General features: G+C 35.5%; 1 protein-coding gene across 9 annotated transcripts in view; it reads right to left on the reverse strand.

The window, feature by feature from the left end:
• The window catches only part of FAM135A (family with sequence similarity 135 member A), a 101,722-nt gene that overhangs the window by 35,835 nt on the left and 45,980 nt on the right, over window positions 1-19,907 (reverse strand). For 4 of the 9 annotated variants that reach the window (XM_079780953.1, XM_079780955.1, XM_079780957.1 and 1 more), the window contains 4 exons: window positions 18,179-18,332; window positions 12,593-12,670; window positions 9,093-9,142; window positions 5,878-6,033 (listed from right to left, as the gene is read on the reverse strand). In XM_079780953.1, coding sequence (XP_079637079.1) covers window positions 5,878-6,033; window positions 9,093-9,142; window positions 12,593-12,670; window positions 18,179-18,332 — 438 coding nt within the window. Of the gene's footprint in view, window positions 1-5,877; window positions 6,034-9,092; window positions 9,143-12,592; window positions 12,671-18,178; window positions 18,333-19,907 lie in introns of those variants that run through there. The other 5 variants (XM_079780954.1, XM_079780956.1, XM_079780959.1 and 2 more) reach the window with 3 other exon arrangements.

A 19,907-nucleotide genomic window follows, 5' to 3' on the forward strand; every position in this document is an offset into this window, starting at 1 on the left:
CAACAAAGGAGAGATAGATGCATGCCCAGTGAAGTTGGGGTGACATAGGGAAGGTACTTCCCTGTCAGTCAAACCTGGGGACAGAGATCATTGACCAGAGTGGTGGAGCCAATACAAGCCCATGAATATTTGGGAATACATAACCTAGACAAAGGAATTCTCTCTCTTGGTTCTCTTGTTCACCATGGTTCCACCATTGCAGACCCCACATACAATGGACTAATGGACTACAACTGGGAACTACATTAGCCTGATTCTGGATTGGACTATGCCCTAACATGGAGCATTTGAAACCTCTAGACACTGGCTTTGATTCTAGTCTCTTTGAAGCTACAACTATACTCCTTCCTTGGTGGGATGAAGGAAATGGGACCTTAGAAACTCAGGGGTGTAATTCCACAGAAATAAAGCTTCTACAATATTTCATCCTCCCATGTGTATCTCAGGAAATTCTTTTTCTTGGGGTAACCCAAGGAGCCCACTCCCATTACCAACAGATAGGGACAAGGACCTCTCCCCATAGATAACGGAACTGCTAGGTTATAAGGCAGTTCCATTTTTAATTTTCTGAGGTAACTCCATAACTGCTTTCCACAGTGGCTGCATCAATCTGCATTCCCACCAACAGTGCACAAGGATTCCCTTTTCTCTACATCTTCGCCAACACTTGATGTCTGTATACTTATTAATGATAGCCATTCTGACAAGTGTGAGGTGATATCTCATTGTGGATTCAATTTGCATTTCTCTGGTGATTAGTGCCATTGAGTATCTTTTCATATGTCTATTGGCAATCTGTATGTCCTCTTTGAAGAAGTGTCTATTCAGGTCCTTTGCCATTTTTAAATTGGGTTATTTTCTTGCTGTTGAGTTGTAGAATTCTTTATAAATTTTAGAAATTAACCCCTTATCAGATTTATCATTGGTGAATATGTTCTCCATTCAGTGGATTATCTTTTCATTTTGTTAATGGTTTCCTTTGCTCTGCAAAAGCTTTTCAGTTTGATATAGTCCCATTTGTTTAATTTTTTGTGTTTTCCTTGACTAAGGAGATATATTGGAAAAAACATTGCTATGTGAAATGTCTGAGATTTTACTGCCTATGTTTTCTTTTAGGATTTTTATGATTTCACGACTTACATTTAAGTCTTTAATCCATTTTAAGTGTTTTCTTGTGTATGGTGTAAAAATGTGTTCTAGTTTCATTTTTTTTTGCATGTAGCTGTCCAATTTTTCCCAACACCATTTATTGAATAGACTGTCCTCACCCCACTGTATATTCCTGTCTTCTTTGTCGATATTAATTGACTACAAAGGCATGGATTTATTTCTGGGCTATTTTGTTCCATTGATCTATGCCTGTTTTTATGCCAGCACCATGTTGTTTTTATTACTATGGCCTTGTAGTATAGTTTGATATTAGGTAGTGTGACACCTCCAACTTTGTTCTTCTTTCTCAAGATTGCTGGGGCTATTTGGGGTCTTTTGTGATTCCATATAAATTTTTAAAACATTTGTTCTAGTTCTGTGAGATATGCCATTGTTATTTTAATAGGAATGGTGTTGAATCTATAGATTGCCTTAAGTAGTATGGACATTTTAATTATGTTAATTCTTCCTATCACTGAACACGGTATATGCTTCCACTTATTTGTATCTTCCTAAATTTCTTTTTTTAGTATCCTATAATTTTCCAAGTATAACTTATTCATTGGTATATTACTTTTTTTTTTTTTTGCAATTGTAAATGAGACTGTTTTCTTAGTTTTTCTTTCTGATAGTTCATTATTAGTCTACAAAAAGGCCATCAATTTCTGAATATTAATTTTGTATCCTGCTACATTACTGAGTTCATTTATCAGTTCTAGTAGCTTTTTCGTGAAGTGTTTAGGGTTTTCTATATACATCATGTCATCTGCAAATAATGACAGTTTTACTTCCACCTTTCCAATCTGGATGCCTTTTATTTCTTCTTCTTGTCTCATTGCTTGTCTGGATAAAACTTCTAGTATTATGTTGAATAAGAGTGGTTAAAGTGGTCATACCTGTCTTATTCTTGATCTTAAGGGAAACGCTTTTAGATTTTGTCCATTGTCTGTGATGCTGGCTGTGGGTTTGTCAGATAAGGCCTTTATTATGTTGACATATGTTCCATCTATTACAACTTTGCTGAGAGTTTTTATCATAAACAGGTCCTGGATTTTATCAAATGCCTTTTCTGCATCTATTGATATGATCATGTGATTTTTATCTTTCATTTTGTTTATATGATATATCGTGTTTACTGATTTACAAATATTGTACTAACCTTGCATCCCTAGAATAAATCCCACTTGATCACAGTGCATGATCTTTTTAATCCTGTTTGCGAATATTTTGTTGAGGATTTTAGCAGCAAGATAATTTTTCAAGTGGGAATTAAATCTCAACTTACATAAGTATATGTTCCAATACTGATTAAAGACACCAAAACTTATTCCCTTTAATTTATTTCACCAGTTAATTTGTTAAACAGAAGAAGCAGATATTAGATTTTATGCCTGGTTTTCAAAATGGTCCCAATAATAATTCAAGAAGCTTGCATTGGAGTTTACAAACTTTAGATCTCTTGAATGCAAAGTTTTTGTGCTAAGCCTCTGAGGGCTATGAATTTTTAAATATCAAATATATACTGACATCAGACATGAGAATCTACTGTAACATAAATACATTAAGTAAATTTAGATTTAAAAAATATTTTCTTCCCCTTGCTATGTGGATTTTCCCCAAACATTTAATAAATTAATGATTTCAAGAAAACTGGAGTCATGTGAGGACATAGTGAGAAGACAAAAATCTATGAACCAGGAAGTGGGCTCTCGTCAGACATGGAATCTGCCAGTACTGGGAACTTCCCAGCCTCCAGAACGGTGAGAAATAAATATTTGTTGTTAAAGCTATTAAGTCTATGGTATTTTTGTTATAGTAGCCCGAGCAGACTAAGACAGAGAGGTGGATATGGCTGATACCTTCCTTCTACCCTTTTCTCTCTTGAAAGTTGATGTCTAGAGTCCTGGCAACTATTTTTAATTTTAAATTGATTTCAGAAAAAGAGGAAAAGAGAGGGAAACATCAATGTCAGATAGAAACATCGATTGTTGTGTCCTATATGCACCCTGACCAGAGATCGATCCTGCAACCTTGGTTATGTGCCCTGATTGGGAATTGAACCCATGGACTTTTGGTGTATGACAGGATGCTCCAACTGAGCCACACTAGCCAGGGCCAGGCAAGTATTTTTTAACTTTGAATTATGCAGAAAGAGTATTGGCCTAGACTTTAATGACAATACGCCTTATCTCCAAAATTTTTGTGTGAAAAAAAAATCCTTATTTGAGTCACTATTGGTTAAGTGTTCTATAATGTGCAGCCCAAATAGTAGATAACTACTAGAGATAGTATAATACTATATAAAGCAATAATTTAAAAGTACAAATCATGAATTAAACTGGTTTCCTGCCTACATAATTTCAGTAGATTTTTTTTTCAACAGATATTTGCAAGAGTTGATGCCCTATAAGAACAAATATAAAGTGCCACTAGATTTTACTTGAAGACTTAACTATGAAGACCCTACTTACATGATATAGGTGATAATAATTTTCACTGAGTTATCTGAGGACAAATACTAAAAGGACTCACAGAGTTAAAATACAATCTCAAGAAATACTGTATTCTTGCTATTGTTAGATGGAGAATGAAACAAAATTTCTTTGAGTGAGTTTTTTCAAACTGATTTCAAGTTTTAAAAGCTCTTCATCCCAAGATTATACTAAACATTTGCCTGGATTTTTAAAAAAAAATATATATATTTTTTATTGATCTCAGAGAGGAAGGGAAAGGGGGAGAGAGAAAGAGAGAGAGAAACATCAATGATAAGAGAAAATCATTGATTGGCTGTCTCCTGTACGCCCCCTACTGGGGATTGACCCCAAAACCTGGGCATGTATCCTTGACTGGAATCGAACCTGGGACCCTTCAGTCCGTAGGCCGACGCTCTATTTGCTGAGCCAAACCGGCTAGGGCTGGAATTTTTCATTTTTATAGTTTTATTGTGTATTTTTGTTAACCATTTTAATATGGCCAGAATTAGTTTTTAATTGTAGTGTGATGGTGTGAGAGAGAGATCAAACTTCATTATTTCAACACAGTGTCCCCAACTATATATTGGGTTATTTATCCTCTCTTCATTTATTTGTGCTGCCACCATTTATCACTCAATGGTCATGTACATGTGTATATGCATACAGTATTGGGCAAAAATAGGTTTACAGTTATGAATATGGAAAACAAAGTTTATCTTGCACTATTATTTACTAGAGGCCTGGTGCACGAATTCGTGCACCAGTGGGGTCCCTTGGCCTGGCCTGTGGGATCAGGCTGAAACCAGCTCTCCGACATCCCTCAAGGGGTCCCGGATTGCAAGAAGGCGCAGGGCAGGCCAAGGGACCCCACCAGTGCACGATCGGGACCAGGGAGGAACGCGGGAGGTTGGCCAGGCAGGGAGGGACTGTGGGAGGGCTTCAGAGCATGTCCGGCCCATCTTGCTCAAGTCTCGATCGGCTGAACCCCAGCAGCAAGCTAACCTACCAGTCAGAGCGTCTGCCCCCTTGTAGTCAGTGCACATCATAGTGACTGGTCGACTGGTCAACTGTCTACTCCCTGGTGGTCAGTGCACGTCATAGCGAGCAGCTGAGTAGCCTTAGCATATCATTAGCATATTATGCTTTGATTGGTTGAGCGGCCTTAGCATATCATTAGCATATTACGCTTTGATTGGCTGAATGGCAGACCGAATGACTAAACACTTAGCGTATTAGGCTTTTATTATATAGGGTTAATTGTATTATTTTCCATATGAATAACTGTAAACCTACTTTTGTCCCACCCTGTATGTCTTTTGCCAAATTTGGAATGTTTTCAGTCATTATTTCTTTGGATATTTTTTCAGCTCCTCATTCTTTCTCTGAGGATACAGTAGTATTTGTCTCACAAGTCCATGAGGCTCTGTTTTTTCCTCCCTCAGTCTTTTTTCTCTCTGCTGTCCAGATTAAGTAAAATCTATTGGTCAGAATTCAACTTTCTGATTCTATCCTCTGTCATTTCTACTCTGCTATTGAGCCCATCCAGTAAATTCTTATTTTAGTTATTATATTTTTAGTTTTATAGTTTACAATTTTTAAAAAGAAATTGGTGTCTTTTTAAAAAAATATTTTTTAATTGAGGAAGGGAGAAGGAGAGAGATAGAAACATCAATGACGAGAGAGAATCATGAATTGGCTGCCTCCTGCAACCCTTATTGGGGATTAAACTCGAAACTCGCCCCCCCCCCCCCCCAAAAAAAAAAAAAGAAAGAAAACTGTATCAGTTTTACACAATGATTTCCCTCAATTAAAAAAGTTATATCATTTAAAAATTTTAACAAAAATAAATAAATAAAAACCCTATTGAATATATTTGTCTTAATTTACAAGACTCTTTTCCTAGGAAAAATTGAGTTCAAGACTTTTCTTTTTGTCCGCATGTCCTATGTCTCAAAGGACACTATGAATTCCTGTTCTTGGGTTCCTAGGTCAATTTGTATCATACATTTTTCTATTTTATTTACATGTAGGTGATTGTTCTTAGTAGTAGGTGTTGTTGTAACTAAGTTAGTTCACGTGCTCAACTGTTTTGCTCTATTATTACCTTTAGAAATTAGACAATAACAAAATAAATGTCTCTTTTCTGATTTATCAACATATGAAGTAAAAATCAGGCTTTTCACTCATAAGAAATTTCTGAAGATAAATGTTAATACTTATTAAAATGCTCTAATACCACTTTTCTTTAACTTACCCTCAAAGTATGGTTCTCTTGTGCTAATAATAGCCTTAGTTCTTCATGTAGTGTTATAACTTCCAGAAATTGTCCCCATAAAGCCATTAGAAGTGAGCAAAGTTGTGCAAGATTCATATTTATATGTTCTGCCAGTTCATCAGGGTTTTCTATTTTCTGAAATGACAAGAAAAAAAACCCTTAACTGCTCTCTGAGACTTACTATAAAACATCTAAAAATAATACATTATTGAGAATATTAATACAAAGGCACATTTTTAGTTTTAAAAAGAAATATGTGTGTGTGTATGTGTAGAAAAAAAACTGACCTATGTTGTTTTTCCTGTTTGATAATTACTATAGCAATTTTCAACAACTTAACAAATATTTTAGTATCTGAGGTATCTTATAACTGCAATAATGTCAAATCCAGTACAAAATTATAAATCAGGATTCTATAGAGCATGATCAACTTCAAATACTAAAAACTTGGAATTTTAAATACAATGTACAAATCATACTGAAAGTTATAAAATTTTTGAGAGATAAAATCTTAAATTTTTTCCCCCCTCCAATCAGCGAATGTAAAGAACTTAAAAAGATCTGTAACTTCTCATAAAGGACTATCTAAAGTACTGCTTTTGCATCACTCCTATGTTTCTTACGTTTCATTTTGCTGATGATAATTCTTTTACAGAGTTGTCAAACACTTCTTTCTCTTTATAATATTCATCTACTGTTTATTGAGCACATTTTAAATGTTAGGGCCTAACATTCTATAGATACAAAGATTAATATGAGAAGCTCACAGTCTAGTGAGGAAAAAGGGGTGGGTAAACAATTATGCTATTATGAGTGTTCTAATAGTGGTATTAAATTATTCCATTTATTTAAATATTCACCTAAACTGATGATAAAAGTTAGGAGTTCTAGGTTATACTATGGAACTAGATTATACAGAATCTTATAAAAAGCATTTGGTTTTCTTGAATGATAAAATAAGGATTTCTGAATAAAGAATAAAAAAAACACCAAAACACTATACACCAAGAATGACTGCTTCTCTTTTGGACAAGCTTTTTTATTATGAGAACAGGTTTTTCTTAATTTCACCAAGACAGTTGCCAGTTTTCGGGAAGATAATTTCTTACTGCAAAAATTTTGTATTCAATTACTAGTAATACTAGGACACCTACTCTAAATATATAGATAGATGCTGATTTCATTTCCCTATCCTAAAGAAGGCAGAAGTAGTATATCGAGTTTGAAGTTGAAAGTCACTCCCATGGTACCATCTATATACCACGGACAGCTAAATTTATATCTCTAAATCACATCTCTTTTGACCTATTACCTACTGGATGACTGTACTTGGACATGAAAATAAAGTTGCTCAAGTTCAATTTGTGCCAAATTATACTAATTATATCTCCCCTCTCCCTTTCTAAAAACAAAACCAAAAGACAAATAAACCTCCCAAACCCTGCAAAAGTTGCTTATCACATATCATACTCTTAATTTCAGTTTATTTTTACTTTTCTTTTTTAAGTAAAAGTTTGCAATTCAGCAGACTTTTCTTCATCAACCTAAACCAAGCTTCCACTTATCTACCTTAATTCAGAGAACACATAAGACAAAAATTCAGCAAAATTAGTAATAAGGAAAGAGATAGTCTTTTATTCTCTTTTGTGACTTTGGTTCTTACACAGTAGTCAGTCAATAAATATTTACTGAATGAATAGGGAACTACAGGTTTCAGGTAAGGAAAAAGCTCCCAAAATTTATGGATAAACTCAGAAAATGTTGACTAATTCCAGAATTCTGAAATGAGAGCTAACAGAGTGAACAAATGGTAAATACTGACTCAGCAACACATAATAAATCTTCAGATGTGGTTTTCCCCCAGGGAATGATTTATAAATGTTCATTGATTTGAGAGAGAGGAAGGAGAGAGAGGAAGGAGAGAGAGAGAGAGAGAGAGAGAAACATTGATGTGAGAAAGAAACATCAATCAGTAGCCTTCCATACCCGACTAGGGATCGAACCTGCAACCTGCCCTGACTGGGAATCAAACTTGTAACCTTTTTGGTCCAACAAACTGAGACACCTGGCCAGGGCCAAGCTGAAAATTTTTAACAACTCTCTTAAGAACACACAAAAGAGGAGAATATCCTGCAAAGTAAGCTGAAACTTGCAGTACTGTTCTAAAAATAGTTTAAACAAAGTTTAGAAAAAGAAGACTTAGATAAGCATTTGACAGTAATTAAATAGCACTGTGTAAGGCAAGCAACACTGTACTTAATATAATCTACAAACAAGTAGAATAATTCTTCTGGCCTTACCATAGTCTGAATGAATAAAGTACACACCTTCCCTCCCCCCACCCCGTGTGCCCTCCCCCCTTTTCCCCTTTTCTGAAAGGAGGGCTATCTACATACCTTGTAATTATTAATTTTATTTCTCAGGGATCATGGCACCACAGTTCTGAGAGAGGACTTTAGTATGTTCATTATTGGGAAAGCAACCCTTTAAATATAAGTAAGTTACACTTCTTCTGGTTTATATAAATCTTTATAACAAGTCTTAAAATGTAAATAATAAAATACTTTTATGTTAAAAAAAATTAGAATTAAGTTTGAGATCTTTTATATTTATTAATGTAGGAATAATAAGATCTTACATTTGTGTTTTTTAAAATAGCATTCATTATCTTATCTTACATGGAATATACACTATTTAAAAACATGCAATGAGTTCGTTTGATTACAAAGATTTTTTAATGCCATTTTCACTGAATATCACAATATGAACATTTTCCTATATCATCAAACATTTGTTGAAAGCACCATTTTTAAAGTTGTGCAAAAATTTGACCTATTGAAATAAAACAAATTTTCATTTCTGAATATCATTTTATAAAAACATGCAAGTTTAAGTGATGCTTTAAAAATTTGTCCAGAAGTTCTTTGAGTAAACTAATTGAAGAAAAAGCACACTTTTCATCAGTTGACTTTGCTATTTCACTTATATGCAGAATAACATACACTTTAAAGATAATTTTTAACTTCATGCTCAAGTCAAATGTCTTTTGACTGTGCTTCTACCATGATCAACAATTTTATCTTTGCATTTAGGAAAGATAATTAATTACTAAGTTTTCTTAGACACAATTTTTAGAATAGAAAACACAATCCACTCAAATGACTTGATCATATGAATTTTAAAAATCCAAATACCTTAACTTCTTCACATAGTTCAGTAAGCCGAGCTTCTACATCCATATCCTCTGAAAGGATTAAAGAGCAATTAGAGAAAGTATTTCAATGTTTTACCTGAAAACTATTTTTGTAATTACATAAATTAAATTACCTTTTCAAAACCAGAAATATTTTGACTATCTTTAATGAATTACATTTCAACATAATGTATATTCATAAATACATTAATCATGTGGGTAATGTGATAATCATTAAATTCTATGCTCTATTAAATAGAGTGCTTCAGTTCCCATAAGAGGCTAACACAGTCAAGGAAATATTGCCTATATACCTAAAATAACATGCACTGCTGCATCACAGAAAAGACTAAACATATAATTAGGTTTTATTGTATTTCACATATTATAAATTTCACTAAAGCTTAGTAGTCTGTCTTTTATTGCTTAAAGAGAGTTTAATTGATCCTTCTCACACAAAGGCAAGAATACTTTCTTTAAAATCCTGAATTCACTCATAAACTTACTATCTCATAAGGCATACTGAATGTCTACTACTTGATAAAAAGAATGATAAACATTTAATTTGATAAAATAAGCAATTACAATTATATAGTAAATGCAACCAAACTATGATGTGAATGACAGATGTTCTACTGGTAACTAAAACTAGTGGAACATACATGTTTTGTAATTGACAAAATATATAAATAAAATTATATTTAGTTATTAAAATATACCAAGAAATAGGTCACAAATTTGGTCAACCCACTGATAACTAAAGAAATCTGGTAAGATTTCACAAATCATTTCATTGTCAGATAAATCAGCGGCTTATACTATTAAGTTTTCCAAAATTAATAAGAAATCAGCAGCAGACCCTGTATTAAAATCATAACTTTCATATGCCAATACCTGTTTTCACATTACTTATGATCTTTTCCTGTGATAGAAAAAGTTTTAGTTACTACTAAAAAGTTTTAGTAGTTTTAGGATTCATAAAATCCTATGAATTTTTTAAAAATGAGAAACTTTTTAAAGTTTGAGTTTTGATACTTTTTAAAATCTTTACATAGAGGATCCAAATGCATAAACTGGTACATTTATATTATGGCTAGTGAAAGCTACTTCAATGTAACCAATATCTTAAAAAGAATGTTTAAAAGCAAAACTTAACCTCAAAATCTTTTGAGTTCAAATGATTTCAAAATCATTTAGGAGTGTTACCTGAGTTTAAAATTCTACTTTAATTACTTTTTCTTCTTAACATTATGTGTGTGTGTGTATGTATATATATTTTATAGAAATGTATAAATGTGATTATCGTATATAAAATAATTTATTTTAGCTCCTCCTGCTAATCCTAGGTTAGTGCCTTGAACATTCCCTTCCATATTTTTCAAACATACATACATATACATATATAAGTTTTGGAGTTGCTGTTTTACAAAAATGGGATATTTTACAAATTTTCAGCAATTTGACTTTTTCTCTCAGCACTACTCCATGAAAATCTGGAGCCCTAAAGCATTTTCTAAAACAGATGCATAATATTCTTTGGTGTGAGTACCGCATAATTTCTTCTATACTCCACTCTGCCAGATGATGAACATTTATTTTCAGTGTTTTAACACTAAGAACAATATAACAATAAACATGCTTGTACATATATCTTTACATACTAGTACTCTTATTTCTGTTATATAGGTTAAGAAAAGTGGGATTGTTAGGCCAAAGGGTAAAATCTATCTTATTTTCTAAATCCATCCATTCATTCATCTATTTTGTTATTCAACAGATACTTGTAACATAGCACAGAAAATGCCAATATAATGCTAGCATTTATGAATCAAAGGTATCTTAATAGAAGTATTATTTAATAAAAGTATTAATAAAATTATAATTTAATTCATTACACACTTCAGTGCTAAATCAAGTCTTTTCCCACCCAACTAAAAACCGCGCCCTTCTTTATATAGGCCTTATTACATAAGTAGCATTCTGTAAAGTTATTTAAAATGTAAATTGACAGGCTTACAATAGTTTAAATGAAAATTATATATATATATATATATATATATGTTTTCCAGTTCAACTACTTATTCTTTTTTTAAGATTTTTATTAAACTTATTGGGGGAGAAGTATATTTTTATTGCTAGAAAGAACACTAACACATTTCAACCAATCAAAGCGTAATATGCTAATGATATGCTAAGGCCGCTCAACCACTCGCTATGATGTGCACTGACCACCAGGGGTTAGACAGTCGACCAGTCAACCAGTCGCTATGATGTGCACTGACCACCAGGGGGCAGATGATCCAAATGGTAGGTTAGCTTGCTGCTGGGGTCCAGCCCATCAGGACTGAGCGAGATGGGCTGAACATGCCTGGAGACCTCCCGTGGTCCCTCCCTGGCTGGCCAACCTCCTCTGTCTCTCCCCGGCCCTGATCGTGCACCGGTGGGGTCCCTCAGCCTGGCCTGTATCCTCTTGCAATCCAGGACTGCTTGAGGGATGTCAGAGAGCTGGTTTCAGCCCAATCCCACAGGCCAGGCCGAAGGACCCCGCTGGTGCACAAATTCGTGCACTGGCCTCTGGTGAGAATATAAAATTGTATTCCAAAGTAGTGATCATAATAAATCTTCAACTTTGTTTTTTCTTCCTGATAAGAAAATCACCTTCTCTCTTGTTTTAGTGAAAACTGACCCAACTTAAGTATTTCTGAGCTAGTTTTCATCTGAGAAATGTTAAGAAAGATTTTGGCTCCTTAATTTCCTTTTGTTCATACTCCCAAAAACTAGGAAACATGGTGATTTTATTTTATTTTTTATTACTATAGCCTTTCATAACTTTTTAGAAATGTAATTGTGATGGTCTATCCAGCTCAAAGTAAAAACTTTCAATATACTTGTAAAAAAGGTAGTAAATTAAATTCTAGTCAACAACAATCATCTAAAATATATAGAGAAATATATCAATAAAGTAAGGAGATTAAAATATTTCCTTTACAACATGTAACATATCTAGATGGTGCTGACTGATACTACTTAGCTTTTTAAATTTAGAATAAAAAATAAATGCAAATTGATGCAAAAAGCAAAACCAGATAATGAAGATGTTTCTCTTATTTCTGTAATGCATGAAATTAACTTCAGTTTTTAAACCACATTTCATTATCATCAGTCGTACCTAAAGATAAATTGAAGGCAATATAATTAAACCAACAAATTCTGGCAATAAACATGGTTTCCAAAAAGAGCTGTTTGTGGGAATTCTAAAAGAATATGGAAAGAGCCAAAGAAATCTTTGCATTTACCATGGCTAGTTTTAAATAAAAACTTCAATATTACAAATTAAGAAATTAACCAAAGCTTATCTACAAATCAAATTCTAAAAGTTCTTAAATAATGGTGGTAGAAACATACTATATAAATACATATTTATAAAATTTGACACTAATTTAAAGCGAAATTTAGTACTAATTAAAAGGGATTATTTACTTAACCTATTTATAAACATACCTAGACAGGTGTCTTTCTGGGATCGTGGCTGTTTTCTTCTGAGAAGGCGCTCATAAAGGACCTGCATGTTGGCCTTGGCTAGTTATAAGGATTGCACACAGCACTAGTTACTATACTCCTTTTACAACAAAATTTATTAGAATTTCCAAAGTTGTTATTAATAGACTTAGCATTGATCTGATAATGCAGTTAGATTAGAATTCTGAAGCAGAATCTTTGAGTTAGTTAATTAGCTTATTAGAATTACAAATGATGTACATTCAAGTTTATATTACTTTGTTCTCTTTCCTATTTAAATGTATGCGCCACTCAACATTTCATAATCAATATTTTCATGTTTTAATTTCTTAGACTCAGAATTTTAGAGATGGCATTGATCTCAGAGATCAGCTAAGTCAAAACCCTTGCTTTTACAAGTGTAGATACTGGAGCCCAGAACAACACTTGCCAAAACTTGTGATTCCAGAACTTGTGACTCCCATTTTTAGTAAGAGCTCCTGGCACCAAACCAATATTTAACTATATGCCATCAAAAAAATGTACATCATTCATCTAGGAGAAAATAAAAAGGCAGAAGCAGAAAGGAATTCAAGGCATATTTTAAAAGGCAAAGCAGAGTTTAGATACATTTTTCAAAGCATGGTGGAGTTTAAGACTTTTACATATATTTATTTGAAAACTCAAGAAAAATGCTAAATAGTAGAAGGAAATAAAATAAATCCTTTAATCAAGAACTACTTTAAGTCCACTTATTAAAACTGGTGAATATGATGATGTTTAGTCAACAGTGTTTTAAGGATGTATTATCTAGTGACTATAATTTAATATTGGTAGAATAAAAATAAACAACATTAATATTAATAGCTAAGAATATACAGTTTATTTTGAATAGTTGATAGTATTTTAGAGGTTCTCCTAGAAGATGCATTCAAGAATAAACTAATAAACTAAGTCAAAATAAATAGAAAATATAAATAGTAATGAAAAGTTTAAGAATAATACAAAATATTACCAATAAATATTTATTGAAGATGAGTCTTGATTTTAAAAATCCCTAGGAAACTGCTAATAAGCTATGTACTGATGCCTATAAACTTTTCAAGTAACAACAAAAACTATATTATGCTGTTTTATTTATTCAATCACTCATTCAACAAATATATTTGAGTAAACAGATGAATAAGGTAGTAATAATTTTATTCTATTACTATTATTTACTTATTAAAATTAAAGTCTGGGTTTGCTTTAGAATTTTATTTTTTGATAAAATATATTAAGCATATAATTTGGAATAAAGTTGAAATTAAGTAAATATAAAGGCTCTTTTAATTATGAAATTTTCTACATTGCATCTAGAAGCCCAAAGTAACATATAGGAAAAAAAAAAAGCAATTCTTACCTAGAGAAACTTAAAAGCCTTATAAATAAACGATCACACTGAAGTTAAGTAATAAATTAGCAATAAAGTGCTAATACTGTCTAATGTATTTGAAATAAATCTTTGCCTTTGAAAAGAGATGCTTGATTTCTTTAAACATCACTTTAAGAGGAATATTTTTAGGTTAAAATGTAGTTCATGTGTTATTTCATTCACAAATATAAACCTATTTGAAAATTAAATGCTCATAGACATCTTCCTTATATAAGCATATATAGGCCCATCTCGTATATGACTCTCTACATTAAAACCACAAGAAGCCCCGTCTTGCGGGAGAGCTTCTCTCATTCATCACTATACTGAACTGATTACTTATTAAGGGAAGGGGAGAAGTCAAAGCTCTTTACAGACAAGAGACCCTATTCTTTCCTCAGCATCTGACACATTAGGTAGTCATAAAAAGCCAAAGGGAATTATACCATTAAGAAATCTTACTCCTAGAACTGCTTTACATCCTCTATCTTTTGGATGTCCTCATCTTTCCTGCCAGACTCATGCACCATATCTGGTTCCCTTTAATTTCCCCTACTCCTTTAGAATGGAATACGCTTTGTATATATAGTCTCAAAGCTAGTAAGTAACAGAAATGGCTCCAAACATGTACTCTTCAGCACTACAAGCTAATGCCTCCATAAATTCTACATCAAAACTATGAACAAGTTTTCTTGTAGAAATAGCATTACACATGGTTTCTAAGTTTCACACCACTACTTTTTATAAAACTACTTTTCAGGTATGTGGTACTGTCTTTCATTAATATTGTGGTTTAATAATTTTGTGGTCTGGTCATTATATCTAAATTAACCATAATTTATTATACAACTAGAGGCTCGGTGCACAAAATTCATGCGGGGGGGGGGGCGGTTTGTGTGTCCCTCAACCCAGCCTGCACCCTCTCCAATCTGGGACTCCTCGAGGGATGTCCGACTGCCCATTTAGGCCCGATTCCGGTAGGATCGGGCCTAAATGGGCAGTCAGATATCCCTCTCACAATCCAGGACTGCTGGCTGCCAACTGCTCGTGTGCCTGCCTTCCTGATTGCCCCTAACTGCTTATGCTTGCCAGCCTGATCACCCCCTAACCACTCCCCTGCCAGCCTTATTGCCCCTAACTGCCCTCCCCTGCAGGCCTGGTCCCCCACAACTGCTCTTCCCTGCAGGCCAGGGCCCCCCTCCCCCCCCGCAACTGTCCTTCCCTGCAGGCCCGATTGCCCCAAACTTCCCTCCTCTGCCGGCCTGGTCACCTCTAACTGCCCTCCCCTGCAGGCTTGATTGCCCCCAACTGCCCTCCCTTGCAGGCCTGGTCCCCCCCAACTACTCTCCCCTGCAGGCCTGGGTCCCTCCCCAACTGCCCTTCCCTGCAGGCCTGGTCGCCCCCAACTTCCCTCCCCTGCAGACGTGGTCACCCCCAACTTCCCTCTCCTGCAGGCTTGATCGCCCCCAACTGCCCTCCCTTGCAGGCCTGGTCCCCCCCAACTACTCTCCCCTGCAGGCCTGGGTCCCTCCCCAACTGCCCTTCCCTGCAGGCCTGGTCGCCCCCAACTTCCCTCCCCTGCAGACGTGGTCACCCCCAACTTCCCTCTCCTGCAGGCCTGGTCCCCCCCAACTGCCCTCTCCTGAAGGCCTGTTCCCCCACAACTGCTCTCCCCTGCAGGCCTGGCCCCCCCCCCCCAACTGCCCTTCCCTGCAGGCCCGGTCGCCCCCAACTTCCCTCCTCTGCTGGCCTGGTCACCTCTAACTGCCCTCCCCTGCAGGCTTGATCGCCCCCAACTGCCCTCCCTTGTAGGCCTGGTCCCTCCCAACTACTCTCTCCTGCAGGCCTGGTCCCCCCCAACTGCCCTTCCCTGCAGGCCTGGTTGCCCCCAACTTCTCTCCCCTGTAGACGTGGTCAACCCCAACTTCCCTCCCCTGCAGACGTGGTCACCCCCAACTTCCCTCTCCTGCAGGCCTGGTCCCCCCCAACTGCCCTCCCCTGAAGGCCTGTTCCCCCGCAACTACTCTCTCCTGCAGGCCTGGGTCCCCCCCCAACTGCCCTTCCCTGCAGGCCTGGTTGCCCCCAAGTTCCCTCCCCTACAGACATGGTCACCCCTAACTTCCCTCCCCTGCAGGCTTGATCGCCCCCAACTGCCCTCCCTTGCAGGCCTGGTCCCTCCCAACTGCCCTCCCCTGCTGGCCATCTTGTGTCCACATGGGGGCAGCCATCTTTGACCACATGGGGGCAGTCATCTTGTGTGTTGGAGTGACGGTCAATTGCATATTACTCTTTTATTAGATAGGTTTCTCCTAAGAAAATATGTCTGAGTTCCAAAGAACCAAGTTAAAAAATACATGCACCATAATTTTTCTATCAATTGAGGATAAGTGATAGCCTAAATTCATCTATTCTACAAGCAATCCTTTCATTTTAAAAAGTTTGTATTTTAAGCAGTAGTCTCTTACAGGATTTTCCTAAGGGAAATAGAAACATTCAAAGGATAGGAAATAATAGTAAGGAAAAAGAAAATTTCAGAGGATAGTAATCAAAAGGCTTTCACACTTCCATTTATATCTTTAGAAAGAACACATGAGCAAAAAAGAACAAACACACATTCCTATTGGTTGTGTTTCTGTGTATACATTGGGATTTTTGCATCAAATATCCTACACAGACAATTGATACCTGCTTCTTAAATTAAAAAAGTTTGAACTTAACTAATGGAATTAATCAAACCCTCTGGAGTAGTTGATGATAGGGAATGGCACAATATCCAGCATTTTCTGACAGCTGAATTTAAGTAAGGTACAAATTATTATACTTTCTTATAGTTCTTTTGCATTCCCAAATAGGCAATTATAAAAATAGGCTAATTAGTCTCAAACCCAAGAATTATTTTCAATAACAGTGACTATTTTTAAGTGCATCAATATTGTTAAAAGACTGAGATTCTTGAGTAACAAAAGAAATAAACAAAGAACACTGAAAATTTTAAGTAAGATTTAAAATGTAATTTATGATTTATTCAAATGTAAAATAAAAATAATTTACTCGGGTCCCAGGTTCGATTCTGGTCAAGGGCACATGCCCGGGTTGTGGGCTCGATCCCCAGTAGGGGGCGTGCAGGAGGCAGCCAATCAATGATTCTCTCTCTCTCTTCCTCTCTGAAATCAATAAACAATATATATATTAAAAATAATTTACTTGGAAGAGATCACTAAAATGTGCTTTTATGGTGAGCTATAACCTGACATTTTAAAATAAAAGCTTATAAAAAAATATTGAAAGTCTAAGTAAAAACTTATTTCTGCTAATCCCAATAATTTGTCTTTTGTGAAATTATATATGTACAAGGATTTTGCAAACTACAAAGGACATACAAAGTTAAGGTAATATGATTTTTTAAAATTTATTTTATTGAGAGAGGAAGGGAAGGGGGGGAGAGAGAGAAAGAGAGAGAGAGAGAGAGAGAGAGAGAGAGAGAACGAACTATCAGTGATGAGAGAGAATCATTGATTGGCTGCCTCCTGTACACCCCCTACTGAGGATTGAGCCCGCAACCTGGGCATGTGCCCTGAGCGGGAATCGAAACGTGACCTCCTGGTTCATGGGTAGATGCTCAACCACTGAGCCACAGCCACACCAGCCGGGCAAGGCAATATGATTTTTTTTATCATCTACTGTAACATATATGCAGATATTATTGTTGGATTAAAATTAAAGTTTAATTCTTTTCTGAAATGAAATCAAAGAAATAAGATCTGAGGTCACTTAAAACCAAATGTATATAAAAATGTCCCAAGTACCTCTACTCTTCTTTGATTTTTAAATATTTGGAAATATGAGTTTAATTTATGTTCCCATGATTCTATAATTACATTTGCTTTCCAGTATACTTTCTGATTATAGTTGAAGTAGTATATGAACATATGCTTTTATAAAAAAATCTATCAAAAGACTCATTTCAAACTTAGCACCAAGAAGTTAGTTCTCAATATCATAAATTGCAGAAAGTAATTACCAAAGGTGGAAAAAGATAGAACTGAAAGAAGGAAAAGTGAAGCACTTAACATTATAGTTTTAGTTTAGAAAAACTATGTCAAAGCTGATAACTAGTAATATGAGAATGAAGAAAATTACTTGACTATAAGATAGGTCTGACTACTTTAACATACCTAGTTCTAGTTTCTGACAAGAGGGAATCTCTTCTGTTACCGTGATGAAGTAGCTGTGCAATCCCTTGAAGGCTAGCAGCAAAGTGGCACAAAGTGTATAATGAAAATGATAAGCATGATGTAGGAAGGAGTCTGCAATAATAAAGCTGCAACCCTAAATAAAGAATAGATTTGGGATATAGAGTGTTAGTAACCAAAATATAAAAATGTTACACTTGAAACTTAAGAGAAATGAAATAAAAACCTTAAGCATTTACTAATTACAGCTTTTCTAAAACATAAGAAATCTGGCAATATTTTAGGGAGTTGCTCTTAATACAAGCAATTTAAACATGAAATGCAACTCTAGCAATTTCAGTGACAGATTTTTAAAACAAGAAGATTATGAGTTTTTTAAAAATTTGAGGTTCAAATTACATTTGGACTGAGGGACAGACACTCTGCTTTTATAGTATAAGTAGTGTCCTGGTGCACGAATTCGTGCACATTGAAAGGAAATTAATTAGAAGAAATATTTTAATATTGCTATTCGCCCTTTCTCTATAATAGAAGTGTTAACCAAATTCACGATTGACAATGACATATTGAAACACACATGTGCGACTGGCACCAGCGAGAGCTTTATATGTATCATGCATGCGTGAGTCAACTTAGCCTTTTATATGTGTAGAATAAACTTGCTTAGTTAGACCTGCTTTCTGATGTAGCTAAACTTTTTCCAGCCCAGTGAAGCACCCCAACTTCTCTTTCAGGTAATTGTCAGCAATACAGCAGTAAATACCAACACAAAGCAGATTATTATTATTATAGATCACTCAGGGAGAACAAAGGCTAAAATATTTAACTGTAGCAGTGTTTGACTCTATTCTGCACAGTGAGAAAACCGGAAGTCATTTTCAAGGTCCACCATTCCTTACTTCTTTTCAGTTGGGTCAAGTTTCTAAACTTTCTAAATCTCTGTTTTCCAGCTAATGAAAAGAAAATAGGATCCTACTGAGTCTCCTATCTACCTACTCCAGGAGTTCTGTGACGATCAAATGAAATGAGGCACATAAACATTTGGTTAAAGTGTAAAATATTTGCACCTGGCTATAAAGCAAGTCGTGTTCCTGGGCTGAAGAAACTCCAAGGAGACTAGTTGCTAGGGAGAGGAAGCTGGGCATTGCTATGTGACGTCATTACATGGAGCCCACAGCGACCTTTTCACGCTGGGCTGTGGGCGGCATTTTGCGCCATGGGGTCTTGGCAGCATTGGCTGCGATTTGATGGGGTATTGCTCCGGGGTAGTGGCAGGGCCTGTGTCCCACTTGGGGGAAGCCGAGTGTTGGTTTGTTGGTGCCTGGTCTGTGGTGCCGTTTATTTTTAAATGGCCAGTGCGTGTCATGGCAGCTCCTGCGTTGAGCATCTGCCCCCAGTTGGTCAGTGCGTGTCATAGCTACTGGTCAGACGGACACTTAGCCTTTTATACAAACAGATTCCCTTTTCCTTTCAGAGGAGTAATGGCTATACTTGTACTACTGCAAGTTGGGTCTAACTTTGCCAAATGTTCTTTACAGGCACTTTTGGAATAATTCTACCAGTTCTGTTAAGAGAGCAAGAGGTGCCAGTAACAAGTTTAAAAAGGCAAAAATCTCTATCTATTAAATTTGGTAAAATCTTTAAGTATCCAGTTAAAATTTCAAAATAAACAACTGGAACCAATCAATTTGATAGAATCATATTTAATTAG

This window comes from Cnephaeus nilssonii (assembly GCF_951640355.1).
Source record: "Cnephaeus nilssonii genome assembly, chromosome: 9".
NCBI classification, from domain to species: Eukaryota; Metazoa; Chordata; class Mammalia; order Chiroptera; family Vespertilionidae; genus Cnephaeus; species Cnephaeus nilssonii.